This window comes from Saccopteryx bilineata, chromosome 5 (genome assembly GCF_036850765.1).
Source record: "Saccopteryx bilineata isolate mSacBil1 chromosome 5, mSacBil1_pri_phased_curated, whole genome shotgun sequence".
Taxonomy (NCBI): domain Eukaryota; kingdom Metazoa; phylum Chordata; class Mammalia; order Chiroptera; family Emballonuridae; genus Saccopteryx; species Saccopteryx bilineata.
In genome coordinates this window covers 113,222,859-113,248,647 of record NC_089494.1, presented here as the reverse complement: position 1 = coordinate 113,248,647, position 25,789 = coordinate 113,222,859, and the positions used below count along the sequence as shown (strand labels likewise).

General features: G+C 45.4%; 1 protein-coding gene across 1 annotated transcript; it reads right to left on the bottom strand.

Annotated features, from left to right (window-relative positions):
* Window positions 1-2,385: 2,385 nt before the first annotated feature.
* Window positions 2,386-25,546, bottom strand: DDX18 (DEAD-box helicase 18). The gene is made up of 14 exons (XM_066280004.1): window positions 25,371-25,546; window positions 22,877-23,251; window positions 18,671-18,811; window positions 16,845-16,980; window positions 16,347-16,447; window positions 16,028-16,227; window positions 15,821-15,935; window positions 11,713-11,852; window positions 10,597-10,758; window positions 9,710-9,862; window positions 8,904-9,017; window positions 6,584-6,640; window positions 6,065-6,242; window positions 2,386-4,951 (listed from the first exon to the last, which is right to left on the bottom strand). The coding sequence occupies exons 1-14, from the start codon at window positions 25,453-25,455 to the stop codon at window positions 4,809-4,811; spliced, it is 2,100 nt and encodes a 699-aa protein (XP_066136101.1). The 5' UTR covers window positions 25,456-25,546; the 3' UTR covers window positions 2,386-4,808.
* Window positions 25,547-25,789: the final 243 nt, after the last annotated feature.

Here is a 25,789-nt window from a genome sequence, read left to right as displayed (position 1 = left end):
GAGCCACTCCCTGCACCTCTAGCATCTACTCTTAGAAGAGGCTCAAAGATGTTATCCGAACAAAGTTGAGGCCACTGCTCACAGGGAGTTTATTTTCCTTAGTCAAAGCTGCCGGGAAGCGCCTGACCAGGTGGTGGCGCAGTGGATAGAGAGTCGGACTGGGATGCAGAGGACCCAAGTTCGAGACCCCGAGGTCGCCAGCTTGAGCGCGGGCTCATCTGGTTTGAGCAAAAAGCCCACCAGCTTGAACCCAAGGTCACTGGCTCGAGCAAGGGGTTACTCGGTCTGCTGAAGGCCCGCGGTCAAGGCACATGTGAGAAAGCAATCAATGAACAACTAAGGTGTTGCAATGCGCAATGAAAAACTAATGATTGATGCTTCTCATCTCTCTGTTCCTGTCTGTCTGTCCCTGTCTATCCCTCTCTCTGACTCACTGTCTCTGCAAAGATGCCGGGAAGCCATACTTACTAGTGTCAGGGCGGCAAGCCAGCCTTCTGTGCCCTCGCCCAGCGCAGCCAGCACCATATTAGAGCTCAGGTTCCCAGGCGCTTGCTTGCACCCCCCTCCCTCCTGCCCCAGTCTGCACCTGAGGACACCAGCATTGCCTCTTGGGGAATGGAGGAAAGCCTGTTGCAGCCGCCTTGGAGTGGCTTGCAAACGGGAACGTGCCCTAGTTTTAGGGCCAGGCCTTCACTTAGGAGCTATTACTGACCCCACGATGAGCTTCTCTTCCCTCTTTGTAATGTCAGACTACCTGTCCTCCCCAGCACTGCTGGGAGGCTTCAAGTTCACATTTGGAAAGCATGTAGCTTGGAGCCTAGCCTCTCCGGGTCAGATGCATTCTGTCCTCGGCCCATGTTCTTCTGAGGATGGTGGGGCCTGTGTTGTTCCTTCTCTTGCCCTCCTCGAGGGTCCTCTCTTTCCTCCAGCTGGGTAAAAAAGTCCCCTGAGCCTTCCTCTGCCAAACAAATGAACACCAGTCACCCCTCTCAGCTCTACCTGCCAGGATCCAATGTCGACTTCAGCCCTGGCGGAAGGCCCTCTGCTGGGAGATTTGGGAATCGCAGAAAGTGAGATTCCTCCAGAGATTCTTTTTGGCCTTTATAAAGCACCTGAAACTTTGACAATTTGGTGAGGAAAGGTGGCAGACAGCAGGTAAGCCGTAGCCAAGTTTTGACGGCCTGCCCTACTTCTCTGACATGCGCAGTGATAGTAGCATTAGTTGTTCTGAGAGCTCACTTCCCAACTCTATGCTGTTTCCAGGGCACCAGTGCATTTAATCCTACAGGCCCCATTACTCCTGCTCCCTTTTTATAGATGAGGAAACCAAGGCAGAGAGAGGGAAACGGCTTGTTTAAAACCTCACAGTAAGTGGCGGAACCAGGATTCACAGTAGCTGACTGGCCACAGCTGCCCAGGAAGGCCCGGTGACCACCAGTCCTGCCCTGACTGAGGACTGAATTGAGGAACCTGTGCTCTGGGATGACGTTCTAACCAACCCAGCTATCTGGCCAGGGCTGGCTCAGGACTTCTGAAGTGTGCCCGCACCTGATACTGGTGGGCAGCAAACTTTTCATGTAGGATGTATATAGTAATAAAAACAGTTCCCAGGTAGGGTACTTTGTGTCAGCTATTGTCCTCAGCACTTTATATGTTAGCTCAGTCAATTTGCACACCTTCCAAAGTAGGTCTTATTCCTTTGTCTTGTGCGTTTCACAAACCCAGAAAAGCAGGAAGCACAGCTGGACCCAGAATCCAGGCGTTCTGGTTCCTGAGCACTCACTTCACCGTAACACATAGTGAAGTAAATAAGCTCCTTTTGGGCTTCTTGAATTCAGCTTTGCTTATAGTCAACCAGCCTGTTAAGCCCAAAACAAGATTTAGATGTAGCAATGACTGTTTCCAGCCCAGAGGGTCCAAAGGCTCCTTCTGCAGGTAGTGATCTGCCTGGCTCCCTGCCCCTGCTGCCTAAAGCCACTGCCTCCCACTGCGTCAGCAGCCCCGCCTGTGCCACCAGCAGCTGTGCTCTCAGCCTCCTCCCTGTATGACGAAGCCCTGTAGACTGTGGTCCTGACCCACGCCTGGTTCTAGCACTGGCTTTGTCATGCCAGAACCTGGCAGGACGCCTGGGTGTCCCCAGGCTGGACCATCCTGCCAAGAGAATCACACACAGTACTCTCAGCAAGTACCTGAAATAAGCTGTGATCACAGCAGGAACAACCTCTCCACCTTCTCTCAGGGGCAAACAGGTATCTAGAACCCACACCCAGGCAGACCAAGTAAGGTTAACAAAGCATATCAATACATGACACACAAAACTGATGTATTCACTTAATGACACAGGAAAATAACATGTTATAAAACAAGCTGGTCACAAATAGTGGGTAGAGGATTTCACTTTTTTATTTTTTTATTTTTTATTTTGAGACAGACAGACTCCCGCATGCGCCCAACCGGGATCCACCTGGCATGCCCACCAGGGGCAAAGCTCTGCCCACCAGGGGGCGATGCTCTGTCCCTCCGGGGCGTCGCTCTGCCGAGACCAGAGCCACTCTAGCACCTGGGGCAGAGGCCAAGGAGCCATCCCCAGCGCCCGGGCCATCTTTGCTCCAATGGAGCCTTGGCTGCGGGAGGGGAAGAGAGACAGAGAGGAAGGAGGGGGGGGTGGAGAAGCAAATGGGCGCTTCTCCTATGTGCCCTGGCCGGGAATCGAACCCGGGTTCCCCACACGCCAGGCCGATGCTCTACCGCTGAGCCAACCGGCCAGGGCCAGGATTTCACTTTTGATAAAAAAATTTAAAGTATGCATATAAAACACTGGAAAGTTATACCCCAAAATATAGTCTCTACTTCTGTTCAGTGATTAAATTTTCTTCCTTTTGCCTTTGTGTATTTTTTTTTTTTTGTATTTTTCTGAAGTTGGAAACGGGGAGGCAGTCAGACTCCCGCATGGGCCCGACCGGGATCCACCCAGCATGCCCAACAAGGGGGCGATGCTCTGCCCATCCAGGGCGTCACTCTGTTGCAACCAGAGCCATTCTAGCGCCTGAGGCAGAGGCCACGGAGCCATCGCCAGTGCCCGGGCCAACTTTGCTCCAATGGAGCCTCGCTGCGGGAGGGGAAGAGAGAGACAGAGGAAGGAGAGGAGGAGGGGTGGAGAAGCAGATGGGCGCTTCTCCTGTGTGCCCTGGCCGGGAATCGAACCCAGGACTTCTGCACGCCAGGCCGACGCTCTACCACTGAGCCAAACAGCCAGGGCTACCTTTGTGTATTTTTTGAAACATGATTATTTCTGAAACAAAATAAAAATAAAAAAAGCAAGTTACTAGATCAACAGTTATGAAGTATCAGGAACCTAGCAGTCAAGGTCTGAAACCCAGGACATGCGGCTGCTGGAGACCATCGCTGCCCCCTCCCTTCTGGAGCGCTCCTTGGTAGACTGCTTTCTCTACAGCTGATGTTCTCGGTGCACTTCCTTAACAAGAGTCCACAAATATTAACTGACACAACAGTAAAAGGATACTAGCAACTTTGGTTTTAAATTGCTACAAAATGTAACAAGCATTTTGTAGTTATGAAACATACTAGAAATAAAAAATAAAACACATAAAATGCAAGTTAAGAGCTCCTACAACAAAAACAACCTCACCAAGCCCTGCTCTTTCTGGCCTCTCCCTCAATTTGCATTTTCACTTTCACTACAAATTTTTGCTTCATGGATCTGGACAAGGCAGTTTTTTTCTCAAAAAGATGCTTTGCTTTCTAAGTTGTCTGCAGTGTCGGAAGGGCTCACTAAAGTTCAAACCACCTGAAACAACTCTGAATGACTCACCGCTCTGTCCCTATTTTTTCTTGTTTAAAGGTCTTTGCTGAATGACCACATGGAGAATAGCAGACCCCTACACTGATGTTGGTGTAAAGGCTCAGAAATTTCAGCCCTGCCTCCCAACAGAACTGCTTAGGGGCATTTTATTCAAATTACAACTCATATTTCTTGCTCTTAAAACAGTAAAACTGGGAAAGGCTATTTTAAAATGTGGCATATATAAAAGTCGATGCCACCTTTAACTGAAGGTGCTTCTGAGTTATTCCCAAAAACTCTGTGCCCTTTCACACGGCAGCATTTTCAGGAGGGATCAAGAACTAGCATTAAGGTCCAAAAAACAAAATATTTAAAAAAATAAACATAATTTTCTGCACTGTCACCACCTCCAGTCCAGTGTACTACTAGGTCACTGCCTTTTGTTTTTTTTAATTTTTTAATTTTTATTTATTCATTTTTAGAGAGGAGAGGGAGAGGGAGAGGGAGAAAGGGGGAGGAGCTGGAAGCATCAACTCCCATATGTGCCTTGACCAGGCAAGCCCAGGGTTTCGAACTGGCGACCTCAGCATTTCCAGGTCAACGCTTTATCCACTGCGCCACCACAGGTCAGGCTAGGTCACTGCCTTTTACAGCAGATTGTTATAGCAATCTATGCCACAAAAACCTTCAGATGCCACGAAGAAAAGGTACAAGATGAAGTTAAACAATGACAAATGAGGAAAAAGAAACAAAAAAATTCTATAACAACAACAAAGACTGAAAAGATCTCTGCTTTGTCCTTGGGAAATTCCAAGAAACACAGAACTGTTTAATAGCCCCCAATTAAGAGACCTGCTGGAAATATAGTGCTCCGTGCTTGCAAACCAAGTCAATTTACATACACTCTTGTTAGATTAGTCCAATCCTGAAGTAAAAAGCTCCTTTGTTAGAAAAAGGAAAAGGACTGACTTCAAAAAGCTCTTGAACATGAAAGGCAGGCGTGTCCTCAGTGAGAGAACTGTCTGCTGTCGGAAGGCTTCTTGCTAATATGTTTGAAGATTTTGGACTTCTCGACTTTCTTGGCTTTCTGGTAGCCGAATCCACCGCCTCCTCCTCTCTTTCTAACCTTGCCGTCATTGCTGTTCACGTCTGAGGACGCACGTTAAGGAAACCAAGCAGCATGCGCTCCCGTCCCCCACGAGCCCTGCCCGGACCACAGAAACATGGGAACATTAGCCCAGCAACACACTTCCAGAAAGGGAGGTGTTCACATGACTGTGGACTAAAAGTAACGAGCATGATTTTAAATCCAGTGTAATAGTCATTAATTACTGTCTCCACACAGTGCAACTCAAGACAATGATTTATAAGAAGTTAAGGGGCAACAGAGTAAGTTTATAGAAACACAGAAAATACTCCCTATGTCAAAACAAGTGACTTTCACCTCTGCCTGGGGCTGATCCAGGAACGCTTCTTTTCATGAGTCAGCACGTAGCATGACTCAGCATTCACAACGGGCTGAAGCCAAACCAAACCGGGGTTTCTCCCTGGGGAGGTAATGCCATGGCGCTAGGGGACAGGCCTCACGTCAGCTGCTTCGGTCTCCTCTGTGGAAACTGTGACTGTAATAAAGCTCACGTGATAACCTGCAACAGTGCAGCTGCAGCTACTCCCTTTACCTTTTATCTTGAGTTTTCTCTGGCTGACCTTGCAACGTCCTCGCCTGAAATCCTCTAGGCTCTGAGGGTGAAAGCTCTGTAAGAGGTTTTTCTGTCTCCTCTCTCCGCTTCACGGTGTCCTGCTCCCACAGACCCAGTACAGTGCAGCCTTACCACAGCTGGAGCCTGCGATTTCCCTGTGCTGCTCTCCACCCAGCACAGCTCGCTCTGGCTCTGGCTGCCAGTCCGCCTCTGCCTTTTCCAAGGCCCAAGTCCTAACTGTCTTTCTGTACTCCTGACTCCCGTAACCAACCCCTGCCTACTGACGAGCAGCAACCAGGCTGCACACCTGGCTGGTTCCTAGCCAGAGCACACCCCAGCCCAGAGCAGGGCCCGCACCTGACTGGTTCCTAGCCAGAGCACACCCCAGCCCAGAGCAGGGCCCGCACCGGGCTGGTTCCTAGCCAGAGCACACCCCAGCCCAGAGCAGGGCCCGCACCGGGCTGGTTCCTAGCCAGAGCACACCCCAGTCCAGAGCAGGGCCCGCACACCTGCCGCGCTCTGTCCCTCATTCCTGCAAGCATTCCTAACAAGAAAAGGATACTCAGGTCCACAAAAGGAGGCACCTTGAAACCAAATGACAGAGCGACCTGAGGCAGATTTAAGTTATTAACATTAAAGATCTGTTTCAGAGAATGGGAGTCGTATGCTCGAATATATGATTTATATGCTTCCTGGGCTGACTTATGAAGAAAGTAGTTCTTTTCAATCAATTTCTCAAGCTGAAATGGAAAGAACATGGTCTTAATAAAACAGATTTCATATATGTATTAGAAAAAGCATCCTACAAAAACATTGTCTCCATACATTCATTCCAAGCTTTGCTAAATCCTGCCGCAGTAAGAATCACCACAAACTTCCTGTGCGTTGTGGCCAAAAACAACACAGAGCACAGAAACGTGGGGGCTGGCACAGCAAGACACCTGGCAGGTCACAAACCCACACTTCCCATTAATAAAAAGAAGACGGAACAGGACAGAAGCGATCAATGCTGGAAGGAGACTGAGGCTGCAAACAAAAAACCCACACTCAAAAAAAACAAAACAAACAAAAAACATCATACCTGAGACTGAATATCAGAAATTTTGGACCAGGAAAACTCAAATTCACTTAATGGAACCTAGAAAACGAAAGTGTGAAGATGAGTCAACTAGGATGGACTGAAGTTCAGATGTTTAGATGACTTGTAAGTGGTGAACAGCTGACACAACAGCTGTGCAAAGGCGACAGCTGCACAGGACAGTCAGTGAAACCCTTTTCTCTACGGAAGGGGTCTGCTCGGTGACTGAGCAGCCTGAAGCTCAGGTGAGGACCACTAACTCGTCTCTCCATGTGGGCGAGCTGCCAACCACAACAGCACCCTCTGACTAGAGCCTGACACCAGGGAGCACGAGCAGCATGGACCCCCAGGACGTCTTCCCAGCCATCACTTCTTAGGGGCTGGGGGCAGCCACCAGGCCAGGGCCCTGCCCTCCGAGAGAGTGCCGTCTCATGGGGAGACAGGTCACTGAAGAGACAACCCACTGAGCACACTGTGGGCACGGAAGGAAGGGAGGTCAGTGAGGCTGCCCCAAGGGACAGCAGGGCTGCCACAAGAGAACCAGGGACAGGGTGTTCCAGAGGAAAAGGGCACAGTCTGCAGCGAGTTGTTGAACGGAAGAAACCAGCCGGCAAGGCTGTGTGGGGAAGCCAGAAGGGAGGCCACGCCAGGGAGAGACGGTCTGATCAGCACTCAGACTAGCGACAGAGACCGCTTACAATTCTAATGCAGCAGACTGGGTGGGCAGGAATGAGCCCGTCAGATCAGGTGGGCTGGACAGCAGCACGAGTGGAGACAAATGGAGAAAGGAAAAACTACTTTTCAAAGTGGCAGACTGAAGATGGGGAACAGGCAGCTGCCATGCTGAAGTGGTGGCAGCAGAATGTGTTTAGGCTGAAGTGAGTTTTCATAGTGAAAGACCTGGAATGGTAAAGAACCAACTGCAAGGGAGAGATGGAAGGTAAACCAGATGACCAATGGGGGGGGGGAAGAAAGAAGAGAAGGGGGAAAAGGAAATGATGAGGGGGAGGAGAGAGAGGAAGAGGAGGAGGGAGGAGAGAGGGGGGAGGAAGAAGAGGAGGGAGAGGAGGGAGGGGGGGAGGAGAAGGGGAAAGTGAGGAGAGGGAGGAGGAAGAGGAAGAGGGAGAAGAGGAGGGGAGGGAGGAGGAAGAGGAGGGGAGGAGGAAGAGGGAGAAGAGGAGGGGGAGGGAGGAGGAAGAGGAGGGGAGGAGGAAGAGGAAGAGGGAGAAGAGGAGGGGGAGGGAGGAGGAAGAGGGGAGGAGGAAGAGGGGAAGAGGAAGAGGAAGAGGGAGAGGGAGAAGAGGAGGGGGAGGGAGGAGGAGGAGAGGGAGGAGGAAGAAGAAGAGGAAGAGGGAGAGGGAGAAGAGAAGGGAGGAGGAAGAGGAAGAAGGAGAAGAGGAGAGGGAGGGAGGAGGAGGAGAGGGAGGAGGAAGAGGAAGAAGGAGAAGAGGAGGAGGAGGGAGGAGGAGGAGAGGGAGGAGGAAGAGGAAGAGGGAGAAGAGGAGGGAGGAGGAAGAGGAAGAAGGAGAAGAGGAGAGGGAGGGAGGAGGAGGAGAGGGAGGAGGAAGAGGAAAAGGGAGAAGAGGAGGGAGAGGGAGGAAGAAGAGGAGGGAGGAGGAAGAGGAAGAAGGAGAAGAGGAAGGGGAGGGAGGAGGAGAGGGAAGAGGAAGAGGAAGAGGGAGAAGAGGAGGGGGAGGGAGGATTAGGAGAGGGAGGAGGAAGAAGAAGAGGAAGAAGAGGAGGGAGAGGAAGAAGGAGAAGAGGAGAGGGGAGGAGAGGGAGGAGGAAGAGGAAGAGGGAGAAGAGGAGGGAGGAGGAAGAGGGAGAAGAGGAGGGAGGAGGAAGAGTGAGAAGAGGAGGGGGAAGGAGGAGGAGGAGGAGGAGGAGGTGGTGGCAGCAGCAGGAGTGAATGAGGATCTCATCGCTTTGGGTGAGCTGAGAGACAGGAGAACTAATGCAGAGAAGGCTGCAGGAAAGGCAATGGGAGATGGGGATGGTCAGGTGTGAGGAGCTTGAAAGGAGTGGAGGTTGTTTCCAAAGGCTGCCAAAATAGGAGAGGGGACTGAGCACACAAGATACACTGCTTACCGACAGAGCTCAAGGGCTAAGCCATATGAGTGGCTTTTTCTGTTCACATTTCCTGGGCCAGCCCACATGAAATCTCACTTGCTTAACATCTGTCACAAGGGTTCTGAAGCACTGCAGTGACTCATGACTTCCTGGACACTTCTAGGAACAGTGCTATGGCCATCTGCAATGGTCAACAGTCCCTACCAAAAGGAATCCTTTCCCAAGTTAAGATTTCCCAATCAAAAACCTTTACCTTGGACTGTTTCAAGTAACGAAGGAAACCCAACTCTTCAGGGCGCAAAATGAGCAAGGCGTGCCCCCTGCCATCCAGGCCTCGGGCCGTTCTCCCCACACGGTGAATATACTCCTGTGGTGGAGGAAGAAAGCCTGAGCTGACTGACGGACCTCCACAGGAACCTGCGGGCGCCTGTTTCCAGGAGCCGCATGGTCATGGGCAGAAGCAAGGCAGCGGATCCTTAGGAGGTGGTGCCCTTCCCGGAGGGGATTCCCCAAAGCGAGCCCACTGCTCCCTCTGCAGGCACCATCCCCAGAGAGAACAGGGCAGTGGCCGAGGCCAAGGAAAGCTGGACACGATATTCACATTAACTCTATGAGCTAATAAGTGACCAACCAGTACGTGTGCTTCGTCCTCAAAATGGCTTTTTGAAACATGTTTAAATGCCAGGCGACAATTTATACAACTTCTTATTTGTTGAAAATACTTAATAAACTTACTCTTACTACACACAGTACAGTCATGTCTCTGTAAGCAAATTTTATTCCCTCTGAGACCCATGCCCTTAACAAATCATTCCAAGTATGTAACATTCCTAACTGAAGTCCCACTGATGCCTCTCAAACCTTCTTACATACCGTCTTTGGGTCCTGCAAAAGCCCTAAATACTAACGGCACCACAGAAATACTATGTAACTGTACAATAAAAAATCGCATAACTATGAAATAAACCTATGGACGTAAATGTACTATTTCTCAGGAAACCGGGAGAGTGTGCTCCTTAACGTAGAGCCCTTCTTAGAAAGCCTGAGGATGCCAGTTACCTTGGGGTCATCCGGAGGGTCATACTGCACAATCCAGTCGACTTCAGGAATATCCAGCCCTCTGGCTGCCACATCCGTGCACAACAAGATCCCCGTATCTGCATTGCAGAACTGGAAGAACGTGGTTGTACGCTTATTTTGCTTCTGCCTTCCCTAGAATCAAATCAAAACATCATTAGAGCTGGGAACGAGGCTGCTTCTGGGAGGTCGAGATGTAGAACCCCGAACCACAGAGCTGTACACCTGCCTCATGACAGGTTCACTTCCTGGTCTGTGTCCTCTTTACCCAAGTAGATGGCGTCTCTTATCCCTGTGTGGTTCTCAGCCCTCAACACCTAGCATGCTCCCTCACACAGGATCAATTCCCCAGTGTAGACTCACCTATGTTTAGATAGCAGTACCCCAAACCTCACAATCTATGTAACTGCTAAGCACAACCTGTTTTTTGTTTTTTTTGGGTTTTTTTTGCTTTTTTCTGAAGCTGGAAACCGGGAGAGACAGTCAGACAGACTCCCGCATGCGCCCGACCGGGATCCACCCGGCACGCCCACCAGGGGCAAAGCTCTGCCCACCAGTGGACGATACTCTGCCCATCCTGGGTGTCGCCATGTTGCGACCAGAGCCACTCTAGCCCTGAGGCAGAGGCCACAGAGCCATCCCCAGCGCCCGGGCCATCTTTGCTCCAATGGAGCCTTGGCTGCGGGAGGGGAAGAGAGAGACAGAGAGGAAGGCGCGGCGGAGGGGTGGAGAAGCAAATGGGCGCTTCTCCTATGTGCCCTGGCCGGGAATCGAACCCGGGTCCTCCGCACGCTAGGCCGATGCTCTACCGCTGAGCCAACCGGCCAGGGCACAACCTGTTTTAAATAAACTTTTCATAGTCAACTTACATGAATGGCCAAGACAGGCAAATCGATGTAGTTCAACAATTCATAGTGGTACTTCACGGACATACAAGATGAAAAGAAGACCATTAGTTTCTTCTTCCGGTTCTTCTTAAGGAATGTAAAGAGGAGGAGGAATCTCTTTTCGGAAGGACAAACAACATACCCCTAGAAGTAGTTTAAATGAAAAGATACACAATAAGAACACAAACATTTTCAGCTGCAGGAGCCAATAATCTGATGAAGACCACAAACACCACACACGCATAGTAAAGTTACTGCCATCACGATAAACACACCTAAAGTAAGGTTAATTTAGGCACTTTTGATTCCTTTAACAAGCTGTAATCACTGGACACAAAACGCTTCTCCTATTACATATTACTGCAACAGTTCTTGCAGCTGGAATGTATCAACACCCCTACTAACTGGAACTCTCAAGTTATATCACTTATTTTTTGAAAGGTCTTTAATAGCAAGATCTCAAATAACCTCAGCTTAAGTGCACAGTCGTAAACAAGATAACAAAGCTGGGTAAATGAATATATTTAAAAAAATTAAAAACCAATGAAAGGGGCCTGGCTAGGTAGCTCAGTTGGCAGGAGCACTGTCCTAACATGCCAAGGCTGTGAGTTCGATCCCTAGTCAGGGCACATAAAAAAAATCAACCAATAAATGCATAAATAAGTGGAACTACAAATCAATGTATCTCTCTCTACAATAAATTTAAAAAAAATTAAAATATCAATGAAATGTTTTAAAGCTAAATTGGTACAGAAAATATTTTATTCATTAAAAGAGTTGATCCTAAAGTTCTATATTTAATCAACCTAGTTTGGACCTTTGTCACTTTACTTCCAATTTTCCACAACTACATTACTGGTAGTAGTTAATAACGCTTCCTACGTGGCAAGTGATGTTAAAGAGACAGCACAGAGAGCTGATTTAATTATTCTGAGTTCAAGATACTTTACACCAGGCAAACCAGAGACCCAACAGCGAACCAAGTTCTCTCTATACCCAGTTCAGTAACCCACCTGCTTTGTGGGAAACAATTATAAGAACCCCCCACAATAAACAAAACAAAAAAGCCTTAAAACTTAAGATGTTGACCACAGGCACCTGCTCAAGCCCATCCACTGTTGCATTAGCTTTATCGTCATCGACACCGACATACAATGGTTCCTTCTTCAGAGAAATCCTTGCCAGGTCTTCAACTTTCCGAGTTTGCGTGGCGGAAAAGAGCATGGTCTGCCTGCGTGCTGAAACAGACACACATGGAATAACCAGAATCTTTCAGGGAGTCCTGAGAACTGCTTCATAGCCACAAACGCTCCTCCTAATTAGAACCACCAGAAGGGGAGACATGCTGTCACTACAGATACTAAGGATACCTCAGAAATAATTTTATATTCATAAATTTGACAACTTAGATGAAATGGACAATTTTTTTTTAGCGAGCGAGAGAGAGACAGGGAGAGAGATGAGAAGCAGCAACTTGTCGTTGCATCACTCTAGTTGTTTACTGATTGCTTCTCCTATGTGCCTTGACCAGGGGGCTCCAGCCGAGACACTGACCCCTTACTCAAGCCAGCGACCATGGGGTCATGTCTAGGATCCCACGTTCAAGCTGGCAACCGTGTGCTCACACCGGAGACCTCAGAGTTTTGCATATGTGATCTCAGCTTCCCAGGTCGACGCTCCATCCACTGTGCCAACACCCTTCAGGCAAATGGACTTCCTTGAAAGAGAAACTGCAAAAGCTCACACAAGAAGAAACAGAGGAACGGTTTTGTATTTATTAAAAAAACTGTACTTAAAATCTTTATGTAGGCCCTGGCCGGTTGGCTCAGTGGTAGAGCGTCGGCCTGGTGTGCAGGAGTCCCGGGTTCGATTCCCGGCCAGGGCACACAGGAGAAGCACAAATCTACTTCTCCACCCCTCCCCCTCTCCTTCCTCTCTGTTTCTCTCTTCCCCTCCCCCAGCAAGGCTCCATTGGAGCAAAGTTGGCCCAGGCACTGAGGATGGCTCTGTGGCCTCTGCCTCAGGCGCTAGAATGGCTCTGGCTGCAACAGAGCAACGCCCCAGATGGGCAGAGCATCGCCCCATGGTGGGCATGCCGGGTGAATCCCAGTCGGGTGCATGCGGGAGTCTGTCTGACTGCCTCCTCCTTTCCAGCTTCGGAAAAATACAAAAAAAAAAAAATCTTTATGTAAAGAAAACTCCAGTCCCAATAGTCTCCAGTAGTGAGGTTTATCAACTATTTAAAGAAGAAATATTACTGATTCTTCACTAACTCTCCAGGACACTAGAGAGAATTTCCTTTCCAACTTATTCTTTGAAGCCAGCCATTACCCTGATACCAAAACCCAACAATGACTCATGAGCATAGACGCAAAATATCTAAACAAAACTTTAGAAAACTGAATCCAGCAATATATAATTATAAAAAGGAAAACATGTGGCCATGTAGGGTTTATTCCATGAATGCAGGGTTGACTCCTTTAACATTTAAAAATTAACCAAAATAATTTACCATATTAATAAACTAAAGAATAATCTGATAATTTCAACAGACAAAAAATGCTTTTGACAGTTATCTTTTTTAATTCAGTGAGAGGAAGGGAGGCTGAGACAGACTCCCACATACGCCCCGAACAGGATCCAGCTGGCAAGCCCACTAGGGCATTGCCCATCTGAGGCATTGCTCCTTTGCTCAGCAACCAAGCTCTTCTTAGTGCCAGAGGAGGACATGGAGCCATCCTCAATGCCTACGGCCAACTTGCTCCAATCAAGCCATGGCTGCAAGAGAGAAGAGAGAAAGAGAGAGAGAGAGAGCGAGAGCGAGAGCGAGAGAGAGAGAGAGCACGTGCGCAAGAGAAAAGCAAGAGGGTGAGGCAGGGGTGGAGAAGCAGATGGGCACTTCTCCTGTGTACCCTGACCAGGAATCGAACCTGGGACATCCACACACTGGGTCGACGTTCTATCATTGAGCCAAAAGGCCAGAGTGCTTTTGATAATATTTAACATCTATTTCTGACTTTAAAAATCTCAGCAAACTAGAACTAGGAAAAGGGACAAACCTCAATCTGATGAGGGGCATCTACAAGAAAAACCTACAGGTAATGCCATGCTTTCCAGTGGAAGACTGAACGCTTCCCCTCCAAGGAACAAGACAGAGATGTTTTGTCTCCACTTCATTCTGTCTTGTATTAGAGGTTCTCACCAGTGCAATCATGCAAGAAGTGTATTCAGTGAGGAGTTAGCTTTTTCTCTCTTTAGATGCCATGATTGCCTATGCAGAAAATCTGCTGGCTAGCTTCATCTGACGGTTCATCCTGAACGATCCAGTTGAACATAGAAATTATTACCTTCCCAGACAGAGGATGGACACACAGAAATCCACTGTGTATGTACATACAATGAATAGTTTGAAATTAAAATTTTAGTGAAACAGGGCTAAATCTGACAAGAGACATGAAAAAAAAACCCTCTACTCTGAAAACTCAAACTCTGTTGACAGAAATAAGGAACTAGTAACGGAGGTATACCTTATTCATGGATTGAACTGACTCAAGATTGTCTTCCACCAATGACCTATATTCAATATAATCCCAATCAACCAATTTTTTTAGGGAGTAGAAACTGACAAACTGATTCTAAAACTTATATGGATATGCAAAGGACAACAACCATAGCAATTCTGAAAAATAACCAAGTTAGGAGTCAGTTTCCAGACTTAATAGGCAGATCTGGGGTTCCTGTACACTGCTGATGGGGAGGTAAAAGGGAACAAGGTAAATATATTGGCCACTCCACTCTTCAGTAGTTACTACAGAAGGTGTGTGCCCATAGAAAAAGAGCTGTAGATCAATGTTCATAGCAACTTCATAAATCTCTAGCAAATGAAAACTCATCTACAGTGACAGAAAGCAGATCAACATTTGCCTGGGAGAGAGAGATGCATATGAGCAGCTGGTGGACGTAGGTGAGGGTTGCTCCTACTGAGGCTGAGAGGGATCACAATGGTGCGCGGAAACACTTGACGGTTATGGAGACGTTCACTATACTGATGTGATGATATTTTCACAGGCACAATGTCAAAAGTGATCAAATTCTGTACTTAAAATATGTACATATCATATCAATTTTATCTCAGTGAAGCATTCAAAAACAAATGTAGCCTGACCAGGCAGTGGCACAGTGGATAAAGTGTTGGACTGGGATGCTGAGGACCCAGGTTCGAGACCCCAAGGTCTCCAGCTTGAGCGTGGGCTCATCTGGTTTGAGCAAGGCTCACCAGCTTGGACCCAAGGTCACTGGCTCGAGCAAGGGGTTACTCAGTCTGCTGTAGCCCTCCGGTCAAGGCACATATGAGAAAGCAATCAATGAACAACTAAGAAACTGTAACAAAGAATTGATGTTTTTCATGTTTTTCCCTTCCTGTTTGTCCCTATCTGTCCCTCTCTCTCTGCCACAAAAAAACAAAAAAAACCCACACAAAAACAAACAAACAAACAAACAAATTGTAGCCTGATTGGTGGTTACGCAGTGGGGACAGAGCATTGACCAGGGACACTGAGGATCTAGATTTAGAACCCTGAGGTCACTAGCTTGAGCATGGGATTATCGACATGTTCAGCAGATCTGTTACTGACACCCGTTATTAATCCATATGTGTAAACATAGTGGGTCATTAGCATTTTAAGAACATGAAGAGTCTGCTGGGCCAGCTCCTAGAGGTGGCTTGGTTGGAGCCTCCTTTGCCCCCTCTGGTCAAGGCACATATAAAAAGCAATCAATGAACAAGTAAAGTGTCTCCTGCTAAAAGCAAACAAAACATCAACTTGTATACTGGATAAAATGACCTTATTACAGATATTAGCAGTTTATAATGCTACAAGTACTATAACCAAGTATGTATGACTCAAATATCACACACAAGACAGCGCACTATGGCTACCTAGGAGATGTTAAAGAGAAAGGAAGATGGGGTGGTGGTGGGGAATGGAAATGTGATGTACCTTTGGACTGTTTAACCTTCACTGAACCTCTAAAATGGTGGAAGCACTGTATTAAGCCACCAGTAAGTTTGATGCTTATATTGCAAACTAACTCTAAGGTTAACTGGTACAGCTACTGCACTGGCTATGCTCAATTCTGGTATACAGGAACAACCTGAACTGCTTCAAACTACTTTGCAAACCATATGCAGATGCTATCCACTTACTTGGCAGAAGTTTAATAATTTGCTTTAATTCCTCTTCAAACCCAACATCCAAGATACGATCAGCCTCATCAATAACCAGACATTGCAGGTTTTTATACATAAATCCTGGAGTATTCTAATGAGACAAAGGACAAAGAAACACTGTTAGCTGTCAAGTTTGTTTCACACAGCCAAGGAGACAGGTATCACATAACAGTGTCCTCTTACCTGCATATGGTCCAGGAGACGGCCTGGGGTAGCTACAATGATGTTGATCCCATTAGCAAGTTTCTGTGCTTCAGCAGCTCGATTACTACCACCCATTATTAATCCGTATGTGTGAACATGGTGGGTCATTAGCTCTTTAAGAACGCCAAAAGTCTGCATGGCCAGCTCCCTAGTAGGTGAGAGAATAAGAACTCCTGTTCCTAAAAAGCAAAAAATACTATGTGGTAAAAGTCAGACTGTAATTATCACCATGAGTTCACAACAGCTACAGTAAACTTCTAGTGAGACAACAGCAGAAACAAATGGATCAAAGGCTTACCGTTCCTGGGCATAAACTTTAACTTAACAATGAGCTCAACTGCAGGGATGAGAAATGCCAGTGTTTTGCCACTGCCTGTTTTTGCAGCTGCTAGAAGATCCCTAAATATAAAAAAGGGGAAGGAAGAGAAAGAGTTACTTAGTATACTCATTCAGCAAGTACCTACTGAACAGCTACCATCAGGAGCTAAGAACAGGATCACGCAAGACAAAATTCTCACCTTCTCTATCACTGAACTCAACAAACTGGGTAAATACCTACTCAGAAATAAGAATTGTGCTATGAAACACAAGTGAACAGTTTTCTTCAACTATCAGTAAATGATTTAAAACACAAGTGAACAGTTTCCTTCAACTATCAGTAAATGATTTAAAGCCTTAATGCAGGTTGAATATGTAAACCAACACAGTGCAAAATCAACAGAACAAACCAGTATTTTCTTTTCAAATTACTAGCACTAAAAATAGACACAAATGACCAAATGTGTGTTCATCATACCTGCCTTCCAGAAGTGGTCTGATACTTTTATGTTGGATTTCAGTCATGTTTGTAAAGCCCATTTCTTTCACTGCCTTCAGAGTGTTCTCATGGACAAGACTGGATAGAGAAGCAAATGAAGTATCCTCAAAAGCTCCTGAATGGGAGACAGTTTATTATGAGTAAATTTATCATTTTCACTAGTTAATACAGCTAGAGTTGCCTAAATTAGTTTTGCTGATTGAAAGCATTACTGGGTTGGAGTCAAGCTTAAAAGAGCTTCTTCCACGAAGACTACCATTTCTATGAATATTATGACAAAGACCCTATACTTTCAAAATTTCTCCACTGCTGATGGCTGTGTACTGTAACAAAACAATAAGGGAGAGAGAGGAGGTACAATCAAGGGACTCATGAAATGAAAATGCCAAGGGTGGGGGTGGAGATGTAACAGTTCAGAGAGAAATAATAGGTTTAAGAAATCTGAAATAAAAAGTGATATTTAGTATAATAAAAACCAAGTGTAAAGTCAATCAAAAGAGTAGTTAACCTCATTCCCAAAAGACAACTGAGTCTTATTTAGCAGGAACAGATGGAACCTACATATCAGGTGTGCAGTTCTTCAGCGGGAGAAGCATCACCCCCCAGAAGCTCCCTATTCCAGCATACCTGGCTATACACCCTGGGTACTGTCAACCTGGGCACTACTGACCCCTTGGGTTAAACAGTTCTTTGTTGTGAGAGGCTGTCCGGTACCCTACAGGATGTTCTGCAGCATCCTGACCTCTCCCCACCAGATGCCAGTAGCCCATGTCCAGTTCTGACAACCAAAAATGATGGTGGCCAACTCTCATGATTTGCCTGGGACAGCGGTTTATGAGATACTGACTTTCAAGGCTAAAACTGATCAAGTTCTGGACGATTAAGATGAGCTGGTCACCCTACCTGGGAGACAAAGTTGCCTTGGTTGAGAGCTACTGCCAAAACCTTTACGATTCTGATTATGCAGGTCTGGTTGGGCCTCAATATTTTAACAAAAAGCCATAACCAAATAACTCAAGTAACTCCTAGACATTTTTGGTTAAGAGCAACTAATTCTAGTCTAAACTCTTAACTTTACAGATAAAGAAACAAGGACCAAAGGAGGTTAACAAGTTCTTCCATGTTAATTCTCTTCTCCCCTTCCCTTAGTAAGTAAGCCAGTATTATCCTCTGGTCTCCAGATTTTTGGGCCAATGACTTTCCTATTACAACATGGAATGAGCTATAGAAAATGATAAACCAAAGAACAAAGGACCACAGAAACTGTGTGCACTATTAAAATACTGTTAGTAATGAAGAGAAACTAGAGAAAGAAACAAACACTAGGGCACACCTGACCAGGTGATGGCGTAGTACAGTGTTGGCCTGGGACACTGAGGTCCCAGGTTCAAAACCACCGAGGTCACCACCTTGAGTGTGGGATCATAGACATGACCCCATGGTCGCCGTCTTGAGCCCAAGGTCGCTGGCTCAGCTAGAGATGCCCTACAACCCTTTGTCAAGACACATATGAGAAAGCAATCAATGAACTACAAAGGTGCCATAATTATTGAGTTGATGCTTTTCATCTCTCTCCCTTTCTGTCTATCCCTTTCTCTATCGTGAAAAAACCACAAAAAACAATACAAAAACAAACAAAACAAAAACTAGGGCACACAATATGGAAGGTAAAAAGCAGCACATAAGAAACAAAACATTTTTGTCAATCTTATTTTTCCCAGGTTAAAGTCACAATCAAAACTTCAAATCTTGTAATCCAGGGAGGTATGGCATTTTTAAGAACTATCTGGAAAGCTGGAAGTTACCGGTCAGTCCCAGGGGCAGGCTGGGCACGTCACTGTCGTCCTCTCCGTCATCGGGCTGGTCCACATTGTTTTCTGGTTCTGCAGAAGGCTGGCCAGCTTTGTCAGATTCCCCTTTGTCTTCAGTTTTTGCTTTTTTCATATCTTTGGTTTGAAAGAACAAACCCCCCATGTTTCAGTTTTTTTCTTCAAATAAAAATACCAAAGGAAATCACAAGAGAAAATATTTGTGATCTGTGATGCAAAGAGGTATATTTTCTTTTTTTTAAATTTTTTAAAAAAATTTATTCATTTTAGAGAGGAAAGGGAGAGACAGAGAGAGAGGAGAGACAGAGAGAGAGAAGGGGGGAGGAGCTGGAAGCACCAACTCCCATATGTGCCTTGATCAGGCAAGTCCAGGGTTTTGAACCGGCAACCTTAGCATTTCCAGGTCGACGCTTTATCCACTGTGCCACCACAGGTCAGGCCAAAGAGGTATATTTTCAAAAGCTTAACACATTTATAGTTCTAATTTGCTAAGAATGTCTCTTTCATAATTAAATATTTGGCTACATTAAAAAACCCAGCTGACTGCACGTTTGCCAAAATACTTTTCAGGATTTTTAATGTATTATACCATCTCAAGTAACCCAGTTTTTAGAAGTCTAACTAAACTAAGTATTCTAATTACACTTTACTGAGGAAAAATAGGGCTTATCATTAATGTTTTTTATTTTATTTACTTTAAATTTAATAATTTTTTGCTCACAATTACTGTTTAACTAATCAAAAGCATAACAAAATAAATAAAGTTAAAGTTTAGGGGGTGTCACTAATGATTTTTAATAACCTTTAGGTAGTGAGTTTTTTTAATGCTCACAGACCTCTAGGAGTGAGTTTTCTTTCAAAAAATAAAATGAGTTCCATTTACAGTTTTATTAACTTAAAATCATGTTTGTTTGATAACCAATTTATGGAAACAAGAACATACATTTGCCTTTTTTTAATGTTGCCTTACACATTTTTTCTGGTATTTGTCCGAAGTGGGGGGGCATGGAGGCAGAGAGACAGACTCCCGCATGCGCCTGACCAGGATCCACCAGGCATGCCCACCAGGGGGCGATGCTCTGCCCATCTAGGGCATTGCTCTGCTGCAATTGGAGCCATTCTAGTGCCTGAGATGGAGCCACGGAGCCATCCTCAGCACCTGGGCCAACTTTGCTCCAATGGAGCCTTGGCTGTGGTAGGGGAAGAGAGAGACAGAGAGAAAAGAGAGGGGGAAGGGTGGAGAAGCAGACAGGCACTTCTCCTGTGTGCCCTGGCTGGGAATCGAACCTGGGACTTCCACACGCAGGGCCAACGCTCTACCGCTGGGCCAACCGGCCAAGGCCTACACATTTTTAAAATAAATCGATCATACTCTGGATGGTCAAGAGGCACAAGGATGTACATGAACATTCGTACTACTTAAAGGGTTAAAAACTCATAACCAGCAATGATTTTCCTCTCATGCCATTAAATGTAAGTTTGCCAAAAAAGCTAATTTTGTTTTAAAGAAAGATGAATGAAATGGCCAAGGCTCTTCATGTTAGTAAAGATAGACTACAAAGGAGGGGCAACTATCCACTCAGCTGGGCGGCAGAAACTGGCTTGTTCCTGGAATGTAAGTAGGGACGGAAGAAAGGTAAGGTTTTCTGGTCTTGTACTTCTATATTCACAACTTTTGTCATGCTCTGCAATGTTTCTCTGGGTCAAATGGATTAACAATTGTACTGGGTTTTCTCAATCTAGGGTAGTAGTGATGCTAGTTTGAACAGAATTGACCCAGACCAGAACTCAGGACTCTTAGCCCAGGACTAGCTTCTTCTTTAGACTTGACTATCACCCTTCTGGGAAACACTCAACTCTGCAGGACCCACATGTTCAAAAGCCATAGATCTCATAGCTGGTCTTCATCATTTATTATTGTACTTCTCTTTTCCTTCAAGTCTACCAGTAGGGTCAAAAATTCCAGCCCTGCCATTCAGTGCTTGAGAATAGAAATGAATCACTTTCTTACGCATACTAGGAAAAGAATCCTAAAACTACAGATAATGTTAGAACAGAATTACAATCACTTTAAATAAAAACTGTAGTGTCTTATCTCCATGCTTCTCTTTCTCTTTTCACCTTTTGTTTAAACAATTTCTCATAACCTACAAATGTACTGGGTCTGCAGGCAGATGAAGACAGCCATGCATGTTTGGAAACGTTCAAAGCTCTTATTTAAATGGAAGCTTTATTTCAGATAAGACAGGTAAATAAAATTCTAACACAGGTGCCGGCAAAACTTTTTCTTAAAGGGCCAGATAGTCAAGATTCCAGGTTTTGCAGGCTATGAACTCTGTCACCATAAAGATGAAGTAAACAAATGGGCACTGCAGTATTTCTAGTAAAGCCTCCCTGACAAAAGCTGCTGGAAGGCTGAACAGTTTGCGGACACCTGTTCTATCCTCCCTTGAAATCTCTGCTTGCTGACATCTCAATTAAAGTGCCTATTCTTTCATGTAAGCTTATTTAAATCTAATCATCTTCCAAAAGAAAACTTCGCTTCCCCCTCAATACTATCCTGCCATTATACTCACTTGGAAATTAATGTTCCATTTATTCAGAAGTTTCCTAACTGCTATTTTATATACTTTGTATATCTATGTAAATCAGTGGTAGTCAACCTGGTCCCTACCGCCCACTAGTGGGTGTTCCAGCTTTCATGGTGGGCGGTAGGGGAGCAACCAAAGTATAAATAAAAAGATAGATTTAACTATAGTAAGTTGTTTTATAAAGATTTATTCTGCCGAACAGCCAAAATCCGACATAAAGTACTTGGTAAGTAATAATTATTATATGCTTTAACTTGCTATAACTCTGCTTTATAAATTTTATAAGTAAAGTTACTTCCCTACTTTATAAATCACCATTACTGTGGAACCAGTGGGCGGTTAGAAAATTTTACTACTAACAGAGATACAAAAGTGGGCGGTAGGTATAAAAGGACTGACTACCCCAGATGTAGATGATCATTAACAAACCTTTCAAAAGGAAGGAATTCATGGTAGAAGAAAGAATTGGGACAAAGAAGAGGTAAGTGAAAAGTATCATTAATGCAAAGTTCCCGAATACGTAAAGGCCCAAGGTGGATTCTACCACCAGCGAGGATTTTAGTATCAATAATTCCACAGTTCTGTCTGCAAAAAGCTCAAAATACAGTGTGTCCATAAAGTCATGGTGCACTTTTGACCAGTCACAGGAAAGCAAAAGACGATAGAAATGTGAAATCTGCACCAAATAAAAGGAAAACCCTCCCAGTTTCATACCTATTCAGTGCAGTTCGATGTGGGCTCACGCACAGATTCTTTAGGGCTCCTTAGGTAGCTATCTCGTAGAGCAGCGGTTCTCAACCTGTGGGTCGTGACCACCGGGGTCGCGACCCACAGGTTGAGAACCGCTGCTCTACAGACTCATCACTGACTGATGGCCTAACAGAACGGGCTTCTCCACCAAACTGCCGGTTTCCTTCAACTGCTTATCCCACTGAGTAATGTTATTCCTATGTGGTGGCGCTTCGTTATAAATGCGCTGATATTCACGTTGCACTTTGGTCACGGATTCGAATTTAGTGAGTCACAGAACACACTGAACTTTCCTCTGTACTGTCCACATCTTGACGGGCATGGCCGTGGGCTGCTCCGCTATATACACGGTGTTAGGTCATCATCTGTGCATGCGCACATGCTGTCACATCATCCTACAGAAACTGGGAGGTTTTCCTTTCACTTGGTGCAGATTTCACATTTCTATCGTCTTTTGTTGCTTTCCTGTGACCGGTCAAAAGTGCACCATGACTTTACAGACACACTGTATTTTGAGTACCACAGTATGTTCCATTCATCATAAAAAACCCAGCTAACAAAAGAGCAAATTTCTAGCCATGTAAGGAGATTCCCTTTAAAGTGTGAGCTTTTATTCAAAGTTGTTAGGGAATGTAATGGCAGGACACATTGCTCAGTATTTTGAGAAAAATAAAATGCTCCCCTCCCCCACATTTTCTTTAGCTACCAGGCTAGTTTTTGGTCTACTAGTGAGTACAGCAAGTTCCTGCATGTCATTTGGACACAATAATAAAGAAAGGAAGGAAGAATGATAACTGAAAAAGTTTAAATGGCTTAAATTAAAAGAAAATAAAGTACTTACCTGGCCTAGCATCATCCACCATTTTTCTCTTTCTCTTTTTCTTCTTTTTCTTCGAGTCTGAACTGGGAGACTGCAGTGCTGCCTCCCCATTCGTTAATATGGCAGATTCCTTGGGGGATTTTTTAATTTTTACACTTTCCATTTTTTCTTTAGCTGTACCTCCATTTTGGGCTTCTGATATGCCCTTATTCATAAACTGCTTTAGGGATTTTTTAACTTCTCGACTTCCCACTGTTTCTTTATATATATCTCCATTTTGGGCTTCTGACAAGCCTACATTAGTAGACTGCTTGAGGAATTTTTTAACTTTTCGATTTACTGTTTCTTCAGACATATCTCCATTTTGAATTTTTGATAGGTTCACATCCAAGGCTCCTGTTTAAAAACAGAATACATTGTAACAAAGGACAAGTTTACTTAGAAACACTGGAATCCCTAATGAGAAATTCCAGGGCCTTCAGAACTGAAACGACATAATGTGTACTTCCCTTTCATATTCAGTAAATCCTTACTTAATGTCACTGATAGGTTCCTGGAACTGCAGGAAACCACATATAATGAAATCAATTTGACCACAGGCTAATAAATATTAACTCCTCGTTACGTTACAACGGATGACAGTGAACAAAAGACATTATTTGAGGACTATACATTATTATTTTTTTGATAGAGACAGAGAGAGAGAGAGTCAGAAAGAGAGACAGACAGACAGGAAGAAAGAGAAATGAGAAGCATTAATTCTTCATTGCAGCAGCTCCTTAGTTGTTCAATGATTGCTTTCTCATGCCTTGACGGGGATGGGGGGGGGCGCAGGCTACAGCAGAGCAAGTGACTCCTTGCTCAAGCCAGCGACCTTGGGTTCAAGCCAGTGACCTTGAGTTTCAAGTCAGCGACCATGGGGTTATGTCTACGATCCCACACACTCAAGCCAGCGACCTGCTCAAGCTGGGGAGCAGATGCTTAAGCCGGATGAGCTTGTGCTCAAGCTGGAGACCTTGGGTTTAGAACCTGGGTCTTCCACATCCCACTCCGACGCTCTATCTACTGCGCCACTGCCTGGCAAGGCTTGCCGTACATTATTAAAACCACTTGCAATTTTGTGGTGTTGCATTACAGGACAAGTAAGTTTCCTTTTAAGGAAAAATGCTGGAAAAAGAAAAGCTGCAATTAACTTCAGAAAACCGTCATCTCTGTCCTTAAGAGTTAAAAAGTCCAGGACAGGAAAACTTCATGAAGTTAAATATTTAACAGCTGGGGTGAAATTATAGTAGATAAATATATGGCTAACAGATATATCAAAAACTTACATCTTATTCATACAACTATTGCTTCTCATATAAATACAACTTCAAAACATTCACCCTCAACTTTCCTAAATCTTAATGAATTGAAAACTCTGGGCTAACCACTCATTGGTCCCTATTCTAATATATAAATATCTGAGAATGTCTTTAAAAAAGTTTCCATGTTTTGGGAGGGGGATGCATTTGAGGTGACCCTAGAATCTATGTAAACACAATTAATTAAATTAAAAAAAAAAGACAGCCATGAGGACGGAAGCCATTCACTGGTGATGGTGAACAACAACAAAAAACGTTCCCATGTTTATAGAATAAGATATTACTATCCTTTATTTTAATCGTTATCTTTAACTACCAAAAAGTGGCGAGTAATGCTGTATTAGTCTATAAGTATTTGGAAATGCAAGGGAACTTCAAAAACATTTCTAAAACCCACAAACCTTCGCTCTCCTCCAGGATTTCTTTCAAGAAACGAATCTCTGTTGAAAACCAATTGGGGTAAAGTATTAAGCATCAAAAGTTGTCCTCATGGGTTTACCTCTTATTATACAGGACCTAAAAAGCTTAATCTGTACAACTTCCAAGACCGTCAGAAAGTTAGGACTGCAAATGAGGGCATTCAGATAAAATCCTTTTCAAGTGTCCTTGCGAAAGACACAAATACGTAGATGCTCTTAAGAACTTTATAAACTAAAATGGGAAGTGATAGGAAGACAGAGCTGGCGAGAGGCTTTGAGAAAGTTTTAGAGTTGTAAATGTGGAAGTACTACAGAGAGAGAGAGAGGAATAGGGATAAGCAACGGTATCAGGAAAGCTTTGTGAAAAGGGTGACAATGAGCTTCTCTTGAAGAAATACAGACATTCAAGAGATGATGCTAAAGCAAGGTGCCTGGAGATTAAGTTTCACGTGTCCGATCGGAAATGAGTGCGAGGGGGACGAGGTGGAACGTGAAGGTGGTGAGGGAGGTAGAATGCCAAGTACAGATGGAACAGGCAGGAAGACCGAGCAGAGCAAGGCCACGGGCGAGTCGGCACCGCTCGGGATCCGACTCGAGGCTGCCCGAACAAGCATACATGATCCATGGGACGCTGTCTGCGCCACACCGGAGCCGCGGTGACACTCGGGAGAGCGCCGCGGCCCACGCGTGAGCTCCCACAGCTACCGAGGCGCCGCGAAGCGTGGCGCATCTCACCCAGTAGCTTTAGGTTCCGCTGCCGCAATTTGAGGTTCCGCTTCTCGATCTTCTTGCGCAGGAGTTTCATCGGCAGATGGGACATGTTGATGAAACGCCTTCAGGGCGGCACCACAGCCCGGCTTCTTCACACTCCTGCCGGACTTCACTTTCTCGGGAAGCACGTGTGCGGCTCAGTCAACAGGAAATGGCGTCACAGGAAACGCTCGTGTCCGTAGACCTAAAAATGTGTTCCGGGTGGAAATGCTTCCGGTGCGTGGGCCGTGCAAGCCGTGGTGACCGGATTCTTTGCAGCGGCCCCTGCAGGTGTGGAGGCCCGCGCCTGCGCCGGATTCACGCTAGGGCCAGAGCCGGCAGGGCATCTAAGCGACTGGGAGTCTTGGTAAGAATTTGAATAACACGAGGGGAGACAGAAGAAA

Coding starts and splice junctions, on each gene's coding strand:
- DDX18 (XM_066280004.1), bottom strand. CDS start 25,455: ATGTCCCATCTGCCGATGAAACTCCTGCGCAAGAAGATCGAGAAGCGG. Junction 23,252..25,370: donor GCGGAACCTAAAGCTACTGG/GTGAGATGCGCC, acceptor GTTTTTAAACAG/GAGCCTTGGATGTGAACCTA. Junction 15,936..16,027: donor GTCTCCTGGACCATATGCAG/GTAAGAGGACAC, acceptor TTGTCTCATTAG/AATACTCCAGGATTTATGTA.